Below are 24864 nucleotides of genomic sequence, written 5' to 3'. Positions count from 1 at the left end.
AAGCAAAAGATACTCAGTTTAAATGGCAGCTTTGTTGATAAGACATTCTTTTAATAGGAATCCCTTATTGATAAGTCTAAATCAGACCTTCAGTATAAACTTATAAAAAATTTGGTGTAATTTTTAAATTGCTTAATGCCTTCCTTTTAAGTTTTATGGTTAGCAGTGAGTGGGCCATTCCTCCTCAGCCGCCTCGGCAGCTTCCCGAGTGGGGAGTTCATATACCACGGCACCTCTGCTTGGAATCAGCTCCTCTTCTGAGTCACCCCACCCCCGCTGTTCTGCCCCAGTATGGGGCATCTTCTCTGACCACCCACTCCCGAAGGAAGACAGATGGGTCCAGGCAGGGCCCTCTCAGTACCCTTTCACTTCTGGCTTGAGGCAGTCTTATCGCTTGTTACTGAACTGGTTCTGTGTTTGAGTGGATCGCAGGAGAATCAGAGGAGGGAAAGGGGAGCAAAGCACATTTCAGAGACAAACACTAACCAGGCCCAGCGTCAGTGCACACCTGTTCCACACCCACCAGGCCCAGTGTCAGTGCACACCTGCTCCACACCCACCAGGCCCAGTGTCAGTGCACACCTGCTCCACACCCACCAGGCCCAGCGTCAGTGCACACCTGCTCCACACCCACCAGGCCCAGTGTCAGTGCACACCTGGCTGTCCACACCCACCAGGCCCAGTGTCAGTGCACACCTGGCTGTCCACACCCACCAGGCCCAGTGTCAGTGCACACCTGGCTGTCCACACCCACCAGGCCCAGTGTCAGTGCACACCTGCTCCACACCCACCAGGCCCAGTGTCAGTGCACACCTGCTCCACACCCACCAGGCCCAGTGTAGTGCACACCTGCTCCACACCCACCAGCCCCAGTGTCAGTGCACACCTGGCTGCACTCCCACATTTTACTAACGGTTTACCTGGCCGGAGCCCTATTCTAAAATTTCTCTGCAGGGAAATAATTTCTCTAACTCTTGCCCACTTTCTTGAGGTTTTGCCTTACGTTATTATTCGTCACCTCAGCAAAATGTCCTCCTTTGTCGTTGAAGATGATCTCAAAGTAGAGCAGACAGTGGGAATGGGGAACGGGATCCTCCTCACGTGGAACTACGACCCCAACATGACCTGCGACTACGTCATTAAGTGGTGCAACACATCGCAGCCGCAGCCCTGCCTCATGGACTGGAAGAAGGTCCCCGCCCACAGCACGGAGGCCGTCATCGAGTCGGGTGCGTGCTCCGAGGGCGCCCCGGGGGCAGGGTGGGGTGAGCAGCCCGGGGGCGGCTGGTGCAGTGCAGGGACCGGTCTCTCTCCCCGCTGGGCAGGCGTGGGCTGGGCAGCTGTTCTGGAAGGTGCTTTGGGGCATGTGTGTGTGAAAGGGTTCAGATCCCTCGATCTAGGACTGACTAGTCTAGGAGTTTATTCTAAGAAACAGAGCCGCACAGATTCACAGCTGAGAATGCTCACCACAGCACTGTTACCGTCATCAGCATTGAATTGAGCACAGTGAGTAGAAGGAGCCAGTCCTGGCACTGGTATGAAAGGGAGAGTGGAGCAGCCCTGAAGCGTGCTTGGAAGGGTTAACAACACGGGAGGCGCTCACGGAGGAGGCCCCGGAGCTGTGAGGAGTGGGGCCGCACGCAGTGTCGTTGCCCGTGTTTGCCCAGGGCCCGGGTACCAAGGTCAGGGAGATGCCGAGCCTGAAGGCCCTGCACCCGCATGCCCACTTTGCCTGACGTCCATCAAGGGCACTCGGTGTGGCAGCGGGCACATGAGCGGGGCCAGCTCCCTGACCGCTAACCAGCCCCACCGAGCCTCTGGTGAGCTGCCCTGGAGGCCCTGCGGCCTGGACTAGCCCCAGGGGCACGGGGTGACCTTGTCCGTTGGAATGAGTGCCCTCTCCCACCCTCGCTCTTCCTTCCGAGTAGCTGACCAGGGCTGTGTCGCTACCCACGGGGCCTGGAACCGGCAGCCTGTGGTGGAGCCGCCCTTCCCCGCGGCTGGCCCTCCCCTGCTCGTGTGGTTGGAGAGCAAGTGGTGCTGGCTGTTCCCCCTCGCTCCCTGTCACTGTCAGATGGTGGGGATGAGACGCCTTTGTTAGATGACCGCCTGTGGGGTCCGATCGGGTTCCGGGTCTACTTGGAAGGCAGCCAAGCTGCTTCCGGTGCAGATTGGCCAGGGCAGGGATGGTGGCTCCGTTATCCTTTCTCCCCGCACCCCGCAGCGTGCTGGCTGCACCCACCCCTCCCCTGGGCCTCCCATCGCCTTTCCCCCACAGGCAGCTCCGGGGCCTCTCACACTGGTGTCTGCGCTGTCCTCCATCGTGCCCACCTGGGTCTGGAGGGTGCTCGGGAGGGATGGGGGTGGAGTGACGTGGAGAGGCACCGCCGTAGATGCCGTGCCTGGACGGAAGTGAGGCTGACACCTGTGGGGTGAGGAGGAGCGCCTTCCAGCCAGGAGGCCGAGGAGCCATGGCCCTACTGGGTGGAGGGGAGTTAGGTCTCTTGCCCAAGGTCACCCAATGCGGATTCAGCCTGCCATTGCCTGGTTTTAAGGAACAAAATCAAAGCCTCGATCACCATGTGTTCCCCTCTTCAAGGTGATACATTATAATGCTGAAGTGTTCATTACAATAAAAGTGAATTTAATTTGTTTTGTCAGTTTCCTCTCTGAGTATTTACCAATTTTGAAAATATGGATGTATATCTTTTGTAATAAGAAAGCGTGTGTTTAAAATTTGCTTCAGCGGTTTCAGAGGAAGCTGTTATACATCTCATATTTCTAAAATAGATATTCATGGCAATTGTGTCCCTCCTACAGATCAGTTTCGCCCAGGCGTGCGGTACCACTTCTTCCTGTACGGGTGCAGAAACCACGGCTACCAGTTGCTGCGCTCTGTGATTGGATATGTAGAAGAATTGGGTAAGTTAAATGGGTATGCTTTCTTAGAGGTCAAGGTAACATGAATCGACAACAGTTGGATTCTAAAAGTAGATTAAATTGGGAGGTTTAGTTCAAGGAAGGAAAAATAATTTGTGTGATACATTTAAAATTATGATTACTTATTCTTCATTTAGTGTTTGTATTTCACAAATTTATTGTCATTGAAAAAAATCTTATTTCAAAATTACTTAATTTGTAGTTCTACAGATTTAAACAGCTATTAACTTATGCCAGACCATCAACAAAGGGGAAAATACGAATGGAATCTATTTGAGTAGCCACTTAGAGATTTTGTGTAGGTTGCTTCCCTAGATAGCAAGTTCTACCTTTGCATGTTTGGTTGCTAGCTTCACAGCCAAAGGGTATGTAGTAATATCTGTGAACGTCTATGATTAAATAGGAAATAAGCTTTTCATTTGAATTGTAGCTCTTTTTTAAAAAATATACTTTTATTGATTTCAGAGAGGAAGAGAGAGGGAGAGAGAAACATCAATGATGAGAAAGAACCATTGATCGGCTGCCTCCTGCACGTCCCCCTACTGGGGATCGAGCCCTCAACCAAGGCATGTGCCCTTGAGGGGAATTGAACCTGGGACCCTCAGTCCACAGGCCGACGCTCTATCCACTGAGCCAAGCCGGCGAGGGCAAACTTAGCTCTTTTTGAGGCTGGAAACACATTACCCGTTGATGTCTTCCTCTGCGTTAGTGACCTCTCCCTCAGCTGTTGACCATCTCCTTTTCCAGCTCCAACCGTCGCACCGAATTTCACCGTGGAGGACACGTCTGCAGATTCGATCCTCGTGAAGTGGGAAGATATACCCGTGGAGGAGCTCAGAGGCTTCCTAAGAGGATATGTGTTTTACTTTGAAAAAGGAGAGAGAGATACCTCGAAGATGAGAGGCTTGGAGTCGGGTAAGTTCATCGCTAACGCGACAGCAGTGCTTCCCAGAAGCTCTTCATTCACTACAAGTAACGGAGGGAGGGAAGTGCTGCTCCTTGCTTTAACGCTGGTTCCCAAAACGCTCTGAAAAACGGGGAAGTGAAAATGCAGTCCTTTTATGAACATGAGAATTTTAAGTCGGAAGCACATGATACATAAAGTGTGCAGTCTTTCAGAAATTATTCGAGTTATTTATTCTGAAACCTTGGACTCTAAGCCCCATCTCCTACTAGTCTGGCATGGTCCATACCATAGCATCTTATGAAGGTCACTTAAAAAAACAAACAGAAAACAGTCTCCCTGAACTTATAATAATGGAGGAGGAAAACTCAGGAACCCAAAGAATAGCTTCGGAGCCTCCTTTGTTTTCTGACAAACAGCCACCCTCACAGCCACGGCCCAAATGAACTGAGAAACTTAATGGCCTCGACTGGGGACGAGTGTATCCATTAGATCTTAAAAATACAGCCAACCCTTGACACCTGGTAAGTGCATGCCCAAAGGATTTCGAGAACCTAGAACTCCCAGACTTGCAACTACAGAAATATTGATGACGGCTTCTGGCTTTTCCCTACCTTATATTTCTGTGGGAGTCAGATGTTTCTGATTCGTAGCTACATTACTCAAGCGGACCATCTGATCCGTTGGAGGGCTTCCATTTCCCTTAATGACCTCTCCCCGGAAAGAAGCCACTTGAATTATTCAGTGCTGGTCTGACAGGTAGAGGAGGGCGTCCGCGCGTGGAGACGCCGACCGGCCTGCGCTCAGTCCCTTCCCCAGAGCAGCTGCGTTAACTGCGCCTCCCCGTCACCGAGCCTGCATTTCCTGAGCCTTCAGAGTGGCCCCTGAAGGAGGGAACCCCTAACTACCAAATTCTACGGACATCAGAGTCTGGTGTAATTTTCCTCAAATGCTCAGAAGTTTTACACTTGAGCCAGTTAGAATTCTAGCAGCTAGACTTCCAGTGCGACACGGTGGATTGGTCGGTGAAATTAGAGTAAGACAGGAAAAAACAACAACCAGAACGCATAAAGCCACAGAGACGAAGAGCACTAGAGAGGTGGGAGAGCGCCAGGAAAGAGGAGTTGGACATTGGGGCTGTTGGGAGGGAGCGGTGGGACCCAGGGGGCAGTCAGCGTCACTGAGAAATCACTGGATTCATCCTGAGGGGCCAGGATCAGAGCGAATGTCAGGATGGATCTGGGCTGGACATCGGGAGTGTGATGGGAAGACTGCGTGAGGAGCAGTTAGAACCCAAGCCCTCCGCCTGCTTCATGTGGCTGCTATGAATGCCTCTCCCCTGCCTGAAGACAAGAGGGGTGTTTTTTTGGAAAAACTGAACCAAGAGCCTCCAGATGGGATGGGACAGGGAGAGGAGACACCTTAGGAACGGCACGACCCTCCCTCCTCCGCCTCCCCACCCAGCTATCAGGACGTCTCCGGGCCTGTGTTCTCAGGCACGGGATTAGAGGCGCTTTGTTTGGGAAAGGCAAATGGTTCCTGGTGGAGGACATAACAGATGCTGATAGTTGAGGGACCGTCCCAGGGAAAAGCCTGGTCATTCCCGACCAGGAGTCAGTGAGGCCTGCCACCCCGGGAACCCACCCACGCGCACACTGGGCCTTCCTGGCCTGTTAGTGGCTCTGGAGCGGGGGTCGCCGCCAGGGGTGACCAGGGGCTGAGAAAGCTCCTTGCATGAAAGACAGGAACCAGAAGAAATCAGAGGGAGCGGGTTCCAGGTGGGCAAGCAGTCCTTTAAAGCAGAACAGAGCTGCCTGGGGGCCATTGAGTTCTACTGCGTGTATTAGAAATAACTAACGGAAAAATCAGAAGACTGGCCAGAACGCCCGCAGAGCCAAGCTGGCCCCAGACTCTCCACAGCGCACCAGATTCTAGGGCAGCGATGGCGAACCTGTGGCACGCGTGTCAGAGGTGACAGGCAAACTCATTTTTTTGGTTGACTTTTCTTTGTTAAATGGCATTTAAATATATAAAATAAATATCAAAAATATAAGTCTTTGTTTTACTATGGTTGCAAATATCAAAAAATTTCTGTATGTGACACGGCACCAGAGTTAAGTTAGGGTTTTTCAAAATGCTGACACGCCGAGCTCAAAAGGTTCACCATCACTGTTCTAGAAGGTATCACAGCTGTGTCTTCAGAATGCTGAGTGAAAATTATTTTCAGCCTGAAATTCTGTGCTCAGCCGTCTACCAACCAGTATGCGAGCAGAATGGAGGCATTTTCAGACATGCAGGCCCGCACGCTTCCTTCCCGCACACACCCTCTCTCAGGAAGCCGCCACACCGTGTACCCGTGAGGGCGTAGTGGGGCGGGGAGTCCAGTCCAGGGCAGAGGCTCTGGGAGGAGTGGCCTGGCGCGCAGCAGACGGAAGGGGGGAGGCCAATAGAGGGCTGGGGAAGGGCCATGATCCTGGGCCTTGGTTGTGTTGGACCACGTAGAAAGTTGTATTGAATATTCATTGGAGGATGTAGGAGGAATTAGGAATTGGTACAGCAAGCAAGTAAGGGTAAAAAGCAGTTATAACAACAGAAAAGCAAGACAGGAAACGTCATACCAAAGCGCGTCTTAGCACTAATCCACGTTTATATGACCACAGTGATGGAAACACCAGCTGTGCCAAACGTGTTGATGTTTCTGGATGAATGGTGTGGGGTTGGGGGCAGAGGGGTAGTGGTGAGAGCGAGCTAAACGTCTACCTGTGGGACATGGGTAGATAATTCCAGAATTTAAAAATCAGGCCCTGCCCATCGAAGTTCGTTTTGAAATGGTTGGACCACAGTTTCCTGCGTGGTCCCACACAACCAGTATCCAAGGAAACTGGTAACATGATTCTAAAGTGGGTGTGGGTGGGGGGCGGGGGGCAGGAGCTGGCAGGGAACGGCTGCTTTTTGGTTCTTAGGTCTATAATATGATTTAATTTTTTAAAACTAGTGTCTTGTGTTGTTTTGGTTGAGATTTAAAAAATGATAGTTTAAACAGTTCTTTTCTTTTTCCCTTTGTTTTTACTATTGACGCTGTTACAGATGTCCCCATGTTTCCCCCTCTGCCCGCCTCCACGCAGCCCCCGCCCCCTCCCTCTGGCCAGCACCACACTGTTGTCTGTGTCTGTGGGTTACGCATGTACGTGTGTTGGCGAAGCCCTTTCAACCATTCTTTACTTTCTGAAATGACTCAGAGGCTGCCTCACTGGTGCCTCATTGGGAAGCCTCTGTTTCTGGGTGGTTTGGAGCCATCTCCACTGATTTGTACTCTCGCTGCCTCTGGTCCCAACGCATAGGCAGGGCCAGAGGGAGTGACCGCGGCCCCCGCCCCGGTGGGCCTGCCCGTGGTGTCTCATGCTCTTCGCAGCAGAAAGAGAGGGACTTGTAGTTACCGCCTTCCACGTGCCGGGTGTCATTCCGGGCAACGTGTGTGTGAGAGCCTCCCACGGCCTCGCCAGATAAGGCCGGATACTCCGTTTTATGGTTGGAGACGCTCAGGTTCAGGGGGTTTAAATAAAAGGTCCAGCTCACGTGGCTTCTCGGCGGCAGAGGTGGAGCGTGGCCATGGCTCGGCTGGCTCCCCGGTCCCAGGCCTGCAGAGGGGCCGCCGCGGGACTCACCTCCCGGGGACGCGGGTGCGACGGCTGCGGTGCCCACGCGTTTCAAATGCCCAGAGATGATCACAGTCTTCTTCGCTTTAAAACCAGGTCGTTCCGACGTGAAAGTTAAGAACATCACCGACATCTCCCAGAAGACCCTGCGGATCGCCGACCTTCAAGGCAAAACCAGCTACCACCTGGTCCTGCGCGCCTACACGGACGGCGGCCTGGGCCCCGAGAAGGGCATGTTCGTGGTGACCAAGGAGAACTGTGAGTGTGCCGGGCGGGCGGGGCTCCCCGCACTTGTAGGCACAGTGTTTCCAGCGATTCGTGTTTATTGGGGATCCCACTGATGGCATTTTTCCAGTGGGTGCCCAGCAGGTTAAAAGGCCCTGAGAGGACTTCGGATTTATTCTCGTTACTTTGGAGGTCACACACTCGCTTGCGTAAATGACCGTGAGCTTGTGGTTCTCAACTGGGGGGGCCTTTTGCCTCCCTGGGGACACCTGGCAATGTCCGCTGGCACTTCGGAGAGCTAGGGGTGAGGACCATAGCGATGCTGCTAAACTTCCTACCATGTGCACAGCGGCCTTCCCCCGGCACACAGACACACACGGTGAAGAGATACCTGGCCCGCAGTGTCAGTAGGGCCGAGGCTGAGAAACCCTGCTCGGAAGAACTGAAGTGCGAGGGTGGGAACTGTTCACGTGCTCAAAGGTTATGCTCGAGTAGTTCCAGTGTTCCTGGAGCCGGCGGGACTTCTTTCTTCTCAGCTACCCACTTAAATGTTTTCTTATATAAATGCGTTCTAGACTCCATCCTGGAAGCGGGGGTTTTAATATTTGCAACATTCTCTTTCCAGCCGTGGGGCTAATCATCGCCATCCTCATCCCCGTGGCCGTGGCGGTCATTGTCGGGGTGGTGACCAGCGTCCTCTGTTACCGGAAGCGAGAATGGTAATGGCACCTGCGTTTACTTTTGCTCTTTTGTGTAGTTTATGTTTAACAAATAAGTACATTTTTTCGGTTGAAGCTAGTTAGTGAAAAGAACTACTTGTTTTCGTCAGAATTAATGTTGGATCGCATGTTGGGCAAGAGTTTGGCATACGATTTAAAGGTTTAAAAATTAATAAGGTAGAAGCACAAATGTTTCCCCTACTGTGTTTCCTAATGATTTAGAGTAATGGTATTTATACTCAAAAGAAATCTTTGCAGGCTTAAATCTGACAATAGCTTTATGCAAGATTAAATGTAGCTTAATGGTTAAGATCTGACTTGTCTAGTGATCTGTTTAGAAAATCTGGTCATTTATTCGTTTAGTCAACGGACATGGATGCCTCCTCCCATGTGAGGATGGAAATAGTGGTAAACTAAGTAAATGTGTGGACTGAGAGCGTAGGGGGCACCGGGCATTAAACCCATAACCACCCAGCAGATTCATGCCCACAGAGGGCGGGCACGGCAGGGTCGTGGGCGCCCTGAGGACAGCAGGAGGCCCCGTCGCTGCAGGGGGCTGCCAAGGCTTCCTGTCGAGTCCATCTGGCAGAGTCCCAAAGGGTGCGTAGGGGAAAGGAGGCTCCAGGCAGAGAAAAGGACTCCTCTGAGGACCCAGGAACTGGAAGGAGGTTGACCATCTGGAGAAAGTGAGAGGAACGATGTGTCTGGGTGAATGGCAGTAGGTGAGGCGAGGCAGAGTGCCCGGTGGTCAGTTGGCAAGGTCCGCCGTGGGCTGCGCTGGGGCAAACAGTGGTGTTCATGCATCGACCGTCCTCACTGGCCTTGAAAATACCCCTGTTTATGACAAAGGCAAGAATGTATCCTAGCAATCCTGGCTTATAAATCAAAATAGTAAGGACTGAAATCTGTAGAATGCCTGCCCTATCTTCTTAGTAATAACCACATTCTCATGATCCAACATCACTCCTTAAAACTGATTTCAGTATTAAAAAAAAAAAAAAAAAAAAAAAAAGCTAAAGGGGAGAGTTTGACTTTGACGTGAGAGCATTTCAGTTTTGCATTAACAGTTCTTCTCCTGCAGGAATGTTGAATAGTAGCGCCCCTTTGAATGGCTGCAGGTGGGGTATGGCACCGAGTCTTCCTTGTGTCTGTGTTTACTTTGTGCTCAAGAGGAACAGCCTTTCTCTCTCACACAGTCCAGAACCTTCTCTCTCAGGCTCGCAGTCCGAGCCCTTAGGAGCGGGGGAGGCTGCGTGATGCAGGCTGTGCAGTTGCGGCACAAACATTTGGTTTACGTGAGCAAGGCTTTGCTTTTGACCTGCTAGCACAGCCATGTTTGCACAGCCACGTTTTAATTCTGCCCTTGCCGTTTTCATAAGAGACATGAGCTATTGTCGTTCTGGGAATAGAAGTAGGTGTTTATATATTAAAAATGGAGCCTCTCAGTGCATCGTGTGGAAAGTTCTAGTGATCACACTAAAAATGATCCCAATTTTTTAAAAAAATATTTTTTTTATTGATTTCAGGGAGGAAGGGAGAGGGAGAGAGAGACAGATATCAATGATGAGAAACAATCATTGATCGGCTGCCTCCAGCATGCCCCAGACTGGGGATCAAGCCCACAACCCGGACATGTACCCTTGACCGGAATCGAATCCAGGAACCTCCAGTCCACGGGCCAGTGCTCTATCCATTGAGCCAAACCAGCCAGGGCTGATCCCACATTTTTATCTCATGTCCATTACAGTATTCTTGTGAAATGTCAGAGTAATCCTCATGATGGATTAACTATTGGTTGTCTAATCGCTAACCTTATAATTATTAAATATACTTAATTGTTCTTTATTTAAAGGATAAAAGAGACCTTCTACCCTGATATTCCTAATCCCGAAAACTGTAAAGCGTTACAGTTTCAGAAGGCTGTCTGTGAGGTAATCCTGTATTTATTTTACATTTATCTTTGAAGTACTGGCTTTTGGTATTTTTAGTCTTTTATGAAAATTTTTAACATGCAGATGTCATTCTAAGTCAAAGAGATGGAAAAAATAAAGGGCTCTACCATCTGCTAAATTTCTACGATAATTATTTTTAAATCATTGGTATCATACTCTTTTCCCACTGCTGTTCATCGCAAGAATAACATCGATATGGAGGGACAGAATTAGCTTTGCTCCAGTAAGCACTGCAGAACGCAGAGACGGGTTTTTACAAGCAGATGTGAAAAAATAGATGCAGTAATGTGGCTTTTTGTGGGAGTTTTGGTGCTGTCTTTAATCTCTGCCTTAAAATTGATTTCCAGGGAAGCAGCGCCCTGAAAACATTGGAAATGAATCCCTGTACCCCGAATAACGTCGAGGTTCTGGAAACTCGAACGGCAGTTCCTAAAATAGAGGATACAGAGATCATTTCTCCCGTGGCCGAGCGTCCCCCGGACGGCTCCGAGGCAGAGCCCGAAAGCCACCTGGCCGTGTCCTACTGTCCCCCCGTCATCGAGGAAGAAATACCGAACCCAGGAGCGGAGGAAGCCGGGGGCACTGCCCAAGTCGTGTACATCGACGTGCAGTCCATGTACCAGCCGCAGGCCAAGCCGGAGGCGGAGCAGGACGCGGACCCGGGGCCGGGGGGCGGCTACAAGCCCCAGATGCACCTCCCCGTGACCTCTGCCGGGGACGAGGCCGCCGCAGAAGGGGACTTGGAGAAAACGGCGGGTTACAGGCCTCAGGCCAATGTGAACGCCTGGACCTTGGTGTCCCCGGACTCCCCCCGGTCCACGGACAGCAACAGCGACGTCGTGTCTTTCGGGAGCCCGTGCTCCATCAACTCCCGACAGTTCCTGATCCCCCCGAAGGACGAAGACTCTCCGCGATCCAATGGAGGAGGATGGTCCTTCACAAACTTTTTCCAGAACAAACCAAACGATTAGCATGTCACTGCCGTCCGCCATCTCATAAGCTCTCACGGCCGGTGCGGCCGCGTGGGCCCGGGCACCCCGGGGGCCCTGTGAAGTGTTGTCAGCGAGGTGGGCCCCACCACGTGTGTCACACGGCCGTGTCCTCTGCTTTCCGTGTAGTCTACCCGCCACGGCAGAGTCACGCAGAGACGCAGCCCAAGGTCTGGAGCTGTTTGTGATTTGAGCCAAAGAATTCTCCCTTTCTCTCCCTCCCAGAAGTATTTCAAGCCGAACGCTGCCCGGTCCGTACGTGCAAAGCAAATCCCGCGGCCACCGTCCCCTGTTCTGCCGTTTGTGGTTTTCTCATATGGACACTTGACGGAATTGCACGCAGGTTCGCAGGCAAAGGGACTGTCAGAGCCACAGAGGCCGTGGGTTTGCCTGACATTTACTCCATCCTGGACGAAAGCCAAGCACAGATCTGAAAACCTTTAACACTTCTCCTCCGCCCTCCACAGCACTTACAGAAGTTAATGTAATTGTTTAATGTAGCGACAGCTGGTTAGTGTTTTGATCGATCAGTGTGCTGATCGCTGTGCCTACTGTATAATGGGTGTCAATCACACAGTTTTCTCAGGGGTACAAACTTGGAACAGGAGCGCGACACTGAGCAGCCCGAGTCAGAATCGTCTTTCCTGCCTCTGGAGGGATTCTCCAACCTCTCCGTTATTTTTTTAACTTTTCTGCTAGCTCTTCATATCACACTTGATTGCCTAGTATTTAAAACTTAAACTCCTAAGACGAGATCTAAGTTGTTATTGTTGTTTTAATTTGGGTTATTTTTTGTTCCACAGCGTCAGTTGCATAAATCTATGAGCAAATTCAATATTACCCATAAACATACGATTGCAGTGACTTTCTGTTTGAGACGACTACTGCGCAGGGTCTCGCGACATTCGCTCCCTGTGCGGTTGTGATGGCTTCGGGTTCTCCTGGGTCCCCAGGCAGCAGCTGTGACACCTCGGAGCCGATGTTCCTTCTGATCACGCCTCTTAGCCGTTCCTCTCTCTTATGTGATCATCAGTCCAGACTGTTCGATCCAGGCCTCCATTTTTAAAAAGATAAACTAAAAAGATCATGCTTCTTACAGGGACAGTTACTCAAGGACTCTCTTAGGTGAAATGTCACAAGATCCACGTGAGTCGATGGGCACCCCTGTGTTACAGCCGCGCGGCACGCTCCCCAGGGCAGCCTCTGCCCGTGGTGTTCACAGGTGATGTCTGGATTGGATTTGGTTCTCAGAAAAGCAGATGAAAAACTACAAAGTGTATCTTATTTTGTTCCTGCCCTCGGGTGGTCTATGTATTTTGTCTTTTGATACTTAAGAGTACTTAAAATTTTGAAATATCAAGTCAAGGTATGCCTGTTTGGTTTTTTTTCTCATCAGAGGTTCTGTAATGTATCTGTACATAATGCATCAGTTTGGGGGTTTTCTAGCTCATAATGTATCTTTATAAAAACCATCTTGTGGAAAAAAGCCACAGGGCGACAAAGGGCAAGATCTGTGTAGATGCTCTGTGTGTGAATCCTGATGTTAGCTGCTGGGACTGAGCTTCCACGGTATGTGGACATGTGGAACAAAATAGAATTGTGTACATAACACTAGAACAGGGGCCCTCAAACTTATTAAACCGGGGGCCAGTTCACTGTCCCTCAGACCGTTGGAGGGCCGGACTATAGTTTAAAAAAAAACTATGAACAAATTCCTATGCACACAGTGGTGGCAAAAACACCCGGCGGGCCGGATAAATGTTTTCGGCGGCCACATGTGGCCCGCGGGCCGTAGTTTGAGGACCCCTGCCTGCACTAGAATATTTAAACTATGTAATAGTTCATAGATTTTTCATCAATGAGACAGGTATCAAAATTAGAACATCCCTAACAGAGTTAGCTTGGTTGGACTCCTGCCCTTAACGTTCACCCGAGACAGACCTGCCCCCCTCCACCCCCCCCACAAAGCTCATCATCACAATACTGCTTGTTCCCAACAGGATCCTGCCTCATCCCCCACAGAAACCCATAGGCCCTTCCCTTCATCTCTTTAAGTTGGATCAGTGTTGTCTAAGGTGGGAGTTCATTGGTCTAGCAGGGGTGGGCAAACTTTTTGACTCGAGGGCCACAATGGGTTCTTAAACTGGACCGGAGGGCCGGAACAAAAGCATGGATGGAGTGTTTGTGTGAACTAATACATGTTAACACTGCTGCTGGTGAAGGAGCGGAGGGGAGAGCAAGAGAACCCTCCGCTCTTTCAGCTCCGCGGGCCGGATAGAACAGCCGAACGGGCCAGATCCGGCCCGCGGGCCGTAGTTTGCCCACGGCTGGTCTAGAGACTACACTAAACTGAGATCATGGGAAAAGATCAGCAGAGATTGTGTGAGCTCGGTCACTGATACTGATGTGTCTCAGCTGTGACCGTCTGGACCCACTGCCCTTCTAACTAATGATCCGTTTGTCTGGCTAAGGGTGACTAGCGCTGGGGCTCCCGAATCCTCTCCCTCTGTCCACGAGCTGTGTCCACTGGGTTGTTGAAGAATGCTGCCTACAGAACACACTTCCACATCTCTCACAGCCAAGTTCAAGTCCAGCTTCCCTCACGAGGAAGGGAGACCCTGGTGGTCATTGTGACGGGATTTGTCTTGTGAGTGGCCCCCTTCAGTCAACACTACTCAATATAAAAACACTCTTAGAAGACTTAGTTAGGCTTTTAACATTAGATGGACCTTTTTTTTTAACAGGTTGTAGTGCATGGAGTAAACCCACGTATAACTGAAGGCTTAAGTGTGTTGAGCTTGTAGAAGCCTGGGTTTGAGACTGTGGTCCTGAGAACCCGGATGGTTGAGTTGGGTGTCTGTGAGCTCAGGTGACAGAGGTGCTGTGTGCCTGCAGCTCAGACCCGGAAGCAGCCATTCACAGAAAAGTTCAAGGGCAGAAGGGTCAGCCTCACTCTCCACACCAGCATTGCTTTCCCGGCTCCTGGATCTGAGGATTCCATGGAGAAGAACATGTAGTCCTAAGCTTTTTCTGTGGCAAAAGCCACACTCTTAAACTTGTATTCTTGCAGAAAATTCGTCCTATAATTTCTTAATTGTCTTCATGCCATCCACATTAAAGAACATTACTGTCCTTTCTGTATTTGAGTAATTAGATATAGTTCAGTAAAGGAGACTAAGGAATATTTTCTTCCAAAAGGAATTTGAAGTCAATTTGATGGTATTTTGAAATTAAAGTACTCCCTACCATGTCATTATGCAGAAAATGCTATCAGAATTTTCTACTGCTCAGGCACATGATCTGAGAAGACTTTTTGCTTGTTTATGTAAAGTAATTTTTGCTGTTTTCTATTAAAGTCTGTGTCTTTTATGAAATCTTTTACCGTGAAAGTGTAAAATTGGGCATCTCAAGAGTAACATGTGGGCTCATTAGCTAACTTCGAAGACGAGGCACATTGTGGAAGTTTTGTGAATAATTTTTCATTGACTTGAGTCCCATCTCAGACTGTGCAGTTTCCAGAGTTTTCCTGAAGGGCAGCATTTTATCAAGGTGTAACGTATAGATCTGAGACTCTTGGCTTGAAGATTCAGTGCTTTAGAAGTGGCTCCACAGTTTGACAGCGTGGGAAAGACTCAGGCACACGTGTCACCAGATAGAGCATTGACCCCTCATCCTAAGTGTTCCCAGTTCCTTTGTATCTGATGGGTATGCGACTTGGGGCGTGTTTGTACCCACCAGCATGTGTTCCAGCAAACCAACAATACACTGACGTGCAGCTTAATTGATTAAATAAGCACTCATTCTGTTGATAAACTATTTCTTTGCAGCATTTATTTTAAACCGGTATTTTCTGCTGAAACAAAAGTTTCTTTGGCACCATGCCCATCTTTTTAAAGAACATTTTTCACACAAGGATTTGTGTCCACCCTCACTGGAAATGCATCTTTTAGACATGACCTTAGAATATCATTGAAAAGTGCTTGGTTTGATGTTGGTCTGTTTCTGTCTTCATGGATTGCGTGCCCAGGGGATTATCGGTGCCAGTATGAGGAATAAGAACAACAACCCATATGTCAGGCTTTATGGTGTGTGATAAAACTTTAGGGGATGTGGTTTGATCTAGAATATATCCAAATCCATTTAATGATGATACAGAGTTAGGACAGGATTCTGTTCTTTTTAACCTTAAGTAGTGCTTGTTCCTCCCTGTATGAAGAATGTTAATATCTTGGATTATAAGTGTCCTGGTTATAAAGAGTTTACCTATGCAAGACAAATTCTAACGGTGCAACACTTTAATGGAAATTAAAAGTAGTGTTTTAAGAAGGAACCCCTCTGAATGTTTTTATGTGCAAGTGCCTAGCTGAAGAACCATAGAAACAAAAAATTTAAAAGCTCTTAAGTAACTATAACTGATGGAATATTAACCAATTACAAAGCAGTAGTAACTTACATTACTTTTTGGTTGCTGTAACTCAATACAGTAAAAACTAAGAGATGTGAATGGAAAAATTAATATTTAATTGATAGGGGAATTGATTTTATTACACTTGTATATTTATCTCCTAAGATTGCCTTTGCAGTAGCCAATCAGAACTTTTACAAATAAAAATAACCACATAGACCTTATGCTGCTGCACTTAAGCAAAAAATACTTTTACACCTGATTGAATTGCTCACTTAAAATTATTGAATTCCTTATATACATTTATTATTCCCCTTTATTTAATTGTGCTATTTCCATCACCATTTATCCCCCATATGCCCTCTTGGACCTCCCTTATATACATTTAAAATGTACTTCCCTGTATAATTACTCCCTCTTAAATGGTTAACTTTCAGTTTCTGAACTCACTATTTTTCCTAAGCATTCCAGGGATGTATTATAAAAGACACACAAAAGATTTGTGCGTGGTAATACAATTTTTGGTTTAAATGTGAACAAGTTAGTGTTTAGGTTTGACTTTAGTATTGTGACATGTGCAACTGATCATAGAAAACAATACTGAATAATTTTCATAAGTTTTTTTCAAATAGTCTGCCCCCAGTTTAATTCCAACTACTCTTCTCCATCACTTACGGTATATCCTCCTATTTAGGTTTTTTCCCCTACATGATGTTTAGGAAAAGTGTGGACGCATTATGAGTAAAAGGCAACACACAAAAAGAACTCTTACTCCGTTTATTGTTGTGGAAAGGTGGGTAGGGTATGATGCCTGAGAATTGTTTTTATCACATTATTTTCCCCAAAAAAGAATATGGCCTTTAAAAAAAAAAAAAAAACATTTCAATTTAGAATCGCTTGAAAAGATTGGCCTGGGTAGAGAGAGATCCCAGATTTGAGATGGTACCATAGGAATGTTGTTACTTTTTATTCTCTTTCATTAGCTGGCCATCAGTTCTGAAAGTGCTAGGAAATCGCCATTTCTACTTTCAAAATCGCATTATAGTGAATGACTGTTTACAAAATACACATACTGTGAACAGATATAAGTTTTTGTTTTTTATAAGGTTCTTTGTAGAATGAGTGTTTTTTCAAAAGGGATGTATGTTAAATATCTTCTTTTTTTTTTTTTATAAATACTAGCAGCTGTTTACTAATTTTTGTTCAGTCAGGTGTGTGCAAATGTAGCTGAAAGAGGGAGAGGCTGCAGATCCAAACCTGTTCCCTTCTTCATTTCTTGAAATGTTACCACTACCGACCTTTTGTTTCTCTCTCTCTCTCTCTTTTTTTTACCTGAATGATCAGTCATGATGTTCTGTATCTAAGATCATGCTTAGTCATATAAGGAGAAACATTTACATACGTATACAGGAAGCAAACTGCAGGTTGTAGGACATTTGTGTGACTCACTCAAACTCGCAAAATCCTGAGTTCAATGTGGAATAAAACAACTCCACTTACAAAGGTAACAAGTATTTTCTGCCTTGTGAAAATTTGGAGATTATGTGGTGTTAGAATGGAAAAATTTGGTCATTTTATATTGTATAATTTCAGAATTTAGTTTCCATATGTTTTGGAGAACATGGTTATAGCAAGAACATAGAATATAAGTAACCTATTACTAAGAGACCTTAAATGTAAAACTAGTACGCTTGGCTGTTAACTCTTAAAGATGTTACTTATGTCTGTTTTTAAAACATGCATGTATTTAACAATTTTATCATAGTATTGTCATGGAAAAAATAAATATATTTTCTTACAACTTACACTGACAGATGTGGGCATTGTTTTGTTTTGTTTTTTTCTTCTTGGATTAAGCACTTAGGAAAAGTGGCTTCTGCTTTAATACTTTTGGTTCCATCCCTTAAGAATTATAGTGGTTACAAAACAGTCGCATAGGGCAGTCACTAAATTGCTATGCTATTGATATAAACCTTTGTATACTTCATTAAATCTATAGTCTATTTACCAGGGAAGCTAGCATAACAATAATCAAATAGTGGGAATCTGACATTATCAAATAAATCCTGGTCCTTAAAATATGATTTTTAATTAATTTCCTATGAGGATAAACAAACATTTCTGGAGATTCTAGGAATACACAAAACTTTTATTGCAAGTTTTTGAATTTGGAAATACAGCCATTGACTCAGCAGAACCTCAGTAATTTTAAAGTATGAATTGATCTTAAATAGAACTTCATAGGGGAGAAATTAAGTATTCCTACATAGCCTGGGCTTACCTAGAGCAGGGGTGGGGAATGTCCAGCCCCTGAGCCATATAAGGACTGAGAAATAGTTGGTCTGGACCTGTGGAGGCATTAGGGGTGAGTTAATTAAATGTTTGACCAAATACAGCAGGCTAATTTTTAAGTTAATAATTTTGTATGGTCCTCGAATGATGTTATAAATATGCAAATGGCCCTTGGCAGTAAAAAGGTTCCCCACCCCTAACCTAGAGGAACAGCTGAACTGACAGGGCTTGGATTTAACCTGAGGCACCTGTAGACCAATTCTAAGTTAACGGTGACAGGTGTTAGTAGTTAAGTACCTGGGCCCCCTGTAAATAACTTTTTTTCCAGGTAGTGAATTCTTGAGTCAAAACAGGTAGCATCATCGGCCCCAGAAACTTTGAAAAGGTCGGAAGAGAGGAATGATGTAATAATTTTGGGAAAGAAAATTAGAGTAGTTTGAATAATCTTTTTTTTTTTAACAAACCCAAGTCCTTTACAAAAGAGCTGTATAAGAATTCACTTTCCCCTGGAGTGACTAACGGTGAAACTGAATTAAAAGTATTTACTCAGTCTGCGAGGAGCAGAGAAGTTGAAGTAACCAGAGATGTCTTGAACTGATTTGGGATTAAACTGGAGCTGGTTTTATCCCAGAGTGATTAGTCTCAGATTAGAGAGACAAGGAAAGCTTTGGGCGAGGATTCTGATCATCGAAACCGTTAAGTGGAGATCACGCAGCAGTGAGTGCAGGGCGGGCTCTGAGCTGCTCATCCCTCTCTGCCTCCCAACCTTCCGAAGGTGAGAAAGACTTTCAAGTCTCAGCTGAGCTGTCACCTCCCGCCAGGCCCCCGCCAGCTCCATCCATCGCTGCCTCCGCACGTCTTCCCATGTCTTCCTCTAGACAAGTTGTCGAAGGCAGGAGTCAGGGCTTGCGTTCCTGTCCTGGGGGCGCTTGCATAACCTCTCCCCGCTTCTCCTCGGCTGCTGGGTGAGCCAGGAAGCCTTGCAGAAGCCGTGTCTGCAAATGGGCCTCCTAGTCCCAGACCCCCGTGCAGGCAGCCCTCACCCTTCAGCAGTGGCCCCGAGTCCGGTTTCCTCCACGGCCGTTCGGCCCCTGTCCGTTCCCAGGGTGGCTGATGCCGGTTTCAGGCTCAGGGCAGCCGCCGTCCCACCTGAGCTGCTCGGAAGGCTTGGGGCTCCCGGGGTGACCTTACAGAAGCTCCCAACCTCTCCTTCTCCTCAGCTCTGAACCGACTTTTCCAAAGTTCAGAGGGTTCCAGGTGGAGTGAGTATTGCTCCCCACAGAACAGATGTGCCTCCCCCTGAGAAACCTCAGCCACACCGGCTCTCTGACCAGCACCTTGCAGGTGTAAACGCCTCCAAACCAATTCAGATGCACGAGTGCCAACAGGTTAGAGTCCTCCTACCCACAGGCCCCCCTCCCCCCCCGCACCTCCTCCCCGCTATAAAGTGTCTTTCATTCTCCTGGGTACGGTTCTCTGTATCCTTCCAATCGATGGTTTGCATGGCCAAGTGATCCATTCCTTCCCCACCTGTCTTCCCCGGTAGCCATCTGCTTCTCTGGGAGCCGACCCCTGCCCGATCTCGGCCTCCACTTTGGGTAGGCGAGCCCTGGACATTCCCAGACTGCGCTCCTCCCTCAGGTCACACACATACCCCTCTGTATCCCAAACTTCCTTCTCTCAGCGGAGGGCCCCGCAGAGCTGGGCCTGTGGTTCCAGGCTCCTTCCAGCGGACAGCCTTACCATGAAGGAGACAGCACCCTTCCTCCCAGCACCCACCCAGGACCGCGATTGGCCTGGCCGGGTCACGTGCCTGCTCCAGTCACGTGGCCGGGCAGAGGCGCTAGGTCAAGGCCACTTTCACCGGCGCCTGGTGTTAGAGTGAGGGAGGACCAGTCCTCCAAAGACGGGTGATGACATTCCAAGGGGACAGAACAAGAGTCACTGCAGGCTCGCTGAAGAACATGAAAACAGGTACAGGGAAAAAGAGAAAGCTCACGCCATCTCCTTCCGCCGCATTAGCCATTTTGAACATTTTACTTTCTACCCTTTCAGACATTGGCCTGTGTGAATGAGTGGATTGTCATATATGTGTACGTGCTATGAATGTACTGATGCATGTCATTCATGAGGCCGTGCAGCAGGCCTCGTAGCCGCGCAGCATGGCCCTCTCCTCGGCTCTGACGCTTTCTTTGCTTTGCCTTCGGCCAGTTTCCTTGCAGGCTCCTGCAGCTGAGCCCCTGGCCTGCTTTGTGTCTAAGTGAGTGCATTGCAGGAGCGGATTTCTTGAGCTTCCCTGGCCTTCCTTGGCAGAGATGTTCCATCGAAATCATCTTTTAGCCACGTGGGAGCTGCAGCCTCTAGCGCTGGGCTGTCCCAGGAGGCCATGCCCCGGGCTGGGCCCCGGCTGGGACGTGGGCAGCTGGGGCTGGAGGGGAGGTCGTGCCGCCTGTTCGGAGATGTCTGGGTCTTTGTAAAGCATGTGGAACTTGAGCGAGTCAGAGAGACGAAGATAGACAGAGAAGCAGCGTCCCCCTCACGTCTTTCCTGGAAAGATGAGAGCTCCTGGAAGCCAGGCCCTTTCTAAGACAAAGATGTCTCCGCAAGGCTGGCAGGACGAGGAGGAGAGGCTGGGGTGCTCCCTGCAGCCTGCCCTGCTCCTCCGGGTCATGGCGGGCCCAGGGCTAGGCTCTGCCCAGGGGGGCTCGCTGCTGCTTGGAAAGAGCTCGCCACAGCGCCCCGGAGCGCTGGAGGTTATTCATGGCGGGAAGGCAATGGAGAGAGGGGCAAAGACTTCAACCGAGACCTCATGGCCTGTTGGGGAACCCGCCCCCCACTCTGATGGAGCGGCTCTGGTCTGTGCTCTCAGCTGTGTTCAGCGCCTGGTCCTTGCAGTAGAACTTTGGAAGGAGGCAGAGGTGGAGCTGTGAGGAGGAACTGGCCTGTGCCCGGACCCCCTCACCCACAGGACTACACTGCCAGACAGTGGGCGGGGAGCCCCAGGGCAGGCTGCACCCAAAGGTCAGGGTACCGGGCACAGAAGCTTCAGTGAAGCGTCGTGGTGGTGGGACCATGCAAGTCACCCCGGGCTCTCTGGCCAGCCTCTGTCCTCCCGAGTCACGCAGGCCGTGCCCATGGGCTCTGGCCCGTGGCTAAGGAGGCCTGGCCACCACCTGTCAGCGGGACCCTGACCTTCCCCCTCAGGGTGGCGGAAGCGGGGCTGCGTCTCTCCCTTTGTGTTCAGGGAAGGCATTGGTGGGGACGCAGTGGGGTGACCCATCCACTCTGGGCAAGACCTGCAGGGTGGGCCCAAGCACCCACGCCCCTCACTGTGGATTCTGACTGTGCTGGCGTCCTCTGCTCTCTGGGCTCCTCTGGGTGGCAGTGCTGGGGGACTTAGTCCTGCGGGACCCTCTCCTGCCTTTGATAAGCTCACCACACACCCCACTCAGCCAAGGCCCTGAGGGTCACAGGGCCACCTGCACCCACCCCTCCACCTTCCAGGGCAGCTTCAGTGTGTTCCTGGCCAGGCCGGGGCTTAGAGCAGGGGCGGAATGGGAGGCAGCTGCTGCTTTGCCCAAGCCCCTGTCCTCGGGCCTTCGCCTGAATTTCGTCCACAGGGCTGGGCCTCCCAGGCCGCCAGGGGTCCCCTCCCGGGGGCAGCCTCCTGGGCCCAGGGCTCGCTGTGGAGCCTGAGAGAGGCCGCGGGCCCCTCCTGCTCCCCATGCTTCCTCCTCTGGGAACTCCCAGTGCTAAAAACAAGCTTTCTGAGAACCATATTTTTCTAGGTTAAAGGTGAAAAATGCAGTGTTTCCTCCAAGTGGAGATCTGGCCGCCAGCTCCGGGCACTTTTCCGAGCTCCTTCCTCCCACTCAGGGAGGGCCGGGCGGAGGGCGGGGCGGCCGTCGGAAGGAAGCGCTGGTCACTGGGCCAGGGCTGCTGGAGGGGGAGCAGGGCCTGTTTGTGTTGGAGCAGCCGGGGCTGGAACAGGACGGGCTCCGGAAATGAGAGGCGAGCGAGGGGGCGGAGAGCAGGCGGCTCCCAGTGGTGCCTGGCAGGCCGGTCATCACTGCCTCCCAGCTTCTGGGGCAGCAGCGAGGGAGACCCGCAGACCTTCCCGAGAGAACCCCAGGACTGGGCTCAGAGGAAATAGGGGGTTGTGGCTGTCAGTGTTACTAGGAAAAGCAAGAACAGTCCTTCCCCTCACCCCCACACCCCCCTAGCCATCCTTGCTCAGAACACAAGGGGAATTCTGGGGAATTCTCCCAGGTCCTGCCGGTGGGACAAAGGTTTCCAGGAACCCATGCCTCACGCAGGCCTTCCTGGGCAGGGCGCGGACTGTGTGAACCTGAGAGCTCCCTGGCTGCTCCTTAAACTTCTCTAGGGCCAGGAGCCCAGGCAGCTTCTCCAACACACGCCCCCACAGAGCCGATGCCCAGAAGCCCAGCACAGATCCCACCTCCTCGGAATCACCACAGTGCAAGTGGCCGAGGACAGGTGGACAGGTGGACAGGCGGACAGGTGGAAGAATGAGGAGAACAGGGAGGCAGCAGAGGAGGTGGGGGGCGGGGAGGGATAAATGCTGCCCCATTGGACCGGCCTGGCTGGATCAATCATTGAGAACTTCACAGACCCCTGTCCCCCACCAAGGGTCCCCACAGAAGGACTACTGCACCCCTTCTCCCAACAGCACATGACTGTATCACCCTCCCTGTATCCATGCCCTTTGCCAAGTGATGATGGATGGCGGAGTCTGTATTTTCATCTCTTATGAACTTTAACTCGTAGGATGTGGCAGTTCCAGACCTCGGCTGTGCAGGACCTTACACCTTCCCTCTAGTGCCCTTACCCTCCTCTGTCGTCATGCGAAGGGCATGTCGGGCTCCCACGGGTCCCAGGAGGAGCATGAGAGCCACATGGAGCTGACTCAAGTCACCTCACCGTCTCAGGCAAGGCCATCCTAAATTAGCCAACTGCTACGCAGGGACCAAGTCCAGCTGAGACCAGAAACAGCACCTAGTCGAGCCAGCCAAGATCGGCAGAGCTGCCAAGGTGAACACTCAGGCATGTAAGCGATAAACACTTATCCTGGTATGTCACTGGGGCCTGTGTTTGTTTGCCATGTGGCATTATTGTACATACAGATAGCAGATGCACTTAGAGAGAAAACGGGGGACCCACACACCCAGCCTCAGCCCATCTCAGCTCTCCCGCCTCTCCCTGGGTCTAATCCCTCGGCTTCAGGACAAGTTTTTATCCTCACAACCACCTCTGCTATCAACTCATCCCGCATCTCCTGGGCTCTGTTCACTGAGGGGGTCACAGAACCTTCCTCCTGGCTTGGGATGTTCTGTCTCTTACCCTGTTCTCCTGCCCGGAGCCTCCCATGTGACCAGCTGCTCTTGGGTCCCCGTCCCTGCAGCCCTCTCACCAGCAGGATCTCTACTGCCCTGAATCCATCATGGTGTCCGTCACCCCTTCCCTTTCAGCCCCTCCTGCATCCCACCCAAGTCGGTGCTTCAGGATTCTCATCTGCTTCAACACCCCCACCCCCAGCCCGCATCCCTGGGTCACTGCATTCTTCCCTGGATGACACTTGCATGGAACAATAGCTCATCTACAACACAGCTCTTCTGGCTTCAGCTCAGCGGGATGTTTTGCTAAAATCACGATGATATTTTTGGCCGGAGGCTACTGACTCAAAATGTGCTATGAAAGCAACTCTTATATCTTGGGAAGCACTGGCCCGAGCTGCCTTCAAGGAACAAGGTATGAGGGGAGGGCATCTGGGAGGTCGTAAAACCCACTTGCTACCATACCACATGGCTTTTCTCCAAACTGCACACGCAAGGAGACGTGTAGGAGAGGATGAATTATTGTTATTGTTGTTGTTACCATTATTCCTCTGGGAGGGAGGGAGAATCCTGGTCATCAAAGGAGCCCAAAGACAGGAGGCAGAGGTTAAAGCACAAGGGGAGTGTTTCTGGTTTATTTATTCATTTTATAGAATTCTGAATGTGCCTAAGCTGTGCTCTGCACAGAGCTCCAAGTCTTTGCTGAATGAATGCAGCACAAACAAGGGTGAGTCATGACTGGGACTAAACATAGGCTCTTGTGTGCATTGGATCATATTTCCCTGCTCTTTGGGGGCAGCATGCATCTCACCTTTCCCTTAGCGAGTCATGTCATGGGACTCTGCCAGCCAGCTGTCTCCATCGTCATGTGCGTGAATGGCAAAGGGACAGCTGAAGGCTCAGAAGGAAGCATTCCTGCTTTTCCGCCCCCACCCACCACCCCAGTACAGCCTTAGGGACACTAATTGTCTTAACGCCCATTTCTGGACAGGCCTGTGCAGGGTTCAGACACCTGCACAAATGAATGAATAAGTAAGTGAATGAGCTCTACCCTTCTGCATCTCCCTGATTCAAGTTTATTATAGACACTAGAGGCCCGGTGCACAAAAATTTGTGCACTCGGGGGGGGGGGGGGGTGTCCCTCAGCCCTGCCTGTGCCCTCTCGCAGTCTGGGACCCCTCGGAGGATGATCACCTGCTGGCTTAGGCCCGCTCCCTGGGGGATTGGGCCTAAGCTGGCAATCAGACATCCCTCTGGCAGCCCGGGAGCCCTCAGGGGATGTCCACTTGCCAGCAGGAAGCAGGCCTAAGCTGCAGTCAGACATCCTTAGCATTGCTGAGGAGGCGGGAGAGGCTCCCACCACCACCGCTGGACTGGCAGCCATCAGCCTGGCTTGTGGCTCAGCAGAGCTCCCCCTGTGGAAGTGCA

At 50.1% G+C, this 24864-nt stretch overlaps 1 protein-coding gene across 1 annotated transcript in view; it reads left to right on the top strand.

Moving 5' to 3' along the window:
* LIFR (LIF receptor subunit alpha) overlaps window positions 1–13008 on the top strand; it is a 67172-nt gene extending 54164 nt beyond the window's left edge. The window contains exons 14-20 of the mRNA XM_081089000.1: window positions 1050–1229; window positions 2821–2922; window positions 3688–3855; window positions 7597–7758; window positions 8351–8444; window positions 10297–10375; window positions 10744–13008. Coding sequence (XP_080945126.1) covers window positions 1050–1229; window positions 2821–2922; window positions 3688–3855; window positions 7597–7758; window positions 8351–8444; window positions 10297–10375; window positions 10744–11367 — 1409 coding nt within the window. The 3' untranslated portion in view covers window positions 11368–13008. The remainder of the gene's footprint in view (window positions 1–1049; window positions 1230–2820; window positions 2923–3687; window positions 3856–7596; window positions 7759–8350; window positions 8445–10296; window positions 10376–10743) is intronic.
* The last annotated feature ends 11856 nt before the right edge of the window (window positions 13009–24864 follow it).

The sequence above is a fragment of the Myotis nattereri genome (genome assembly GCF_964212035.1).
Source record: "Myotis nattereri genome assembly, chromosome: 4".
Taxonomy (NCBI): domain Eukaryota; kingdom Metazoa; phylum Chordata; class Mammalia; order Chiroptera; family Vespertilionidae; genus Myotis; species Myotis nattereri.
The sequence above is the reverse complement of the archived record's forward strand: the minus strand, read 5'-3'. Positions and strand labels throughout refer to the sequence as shown.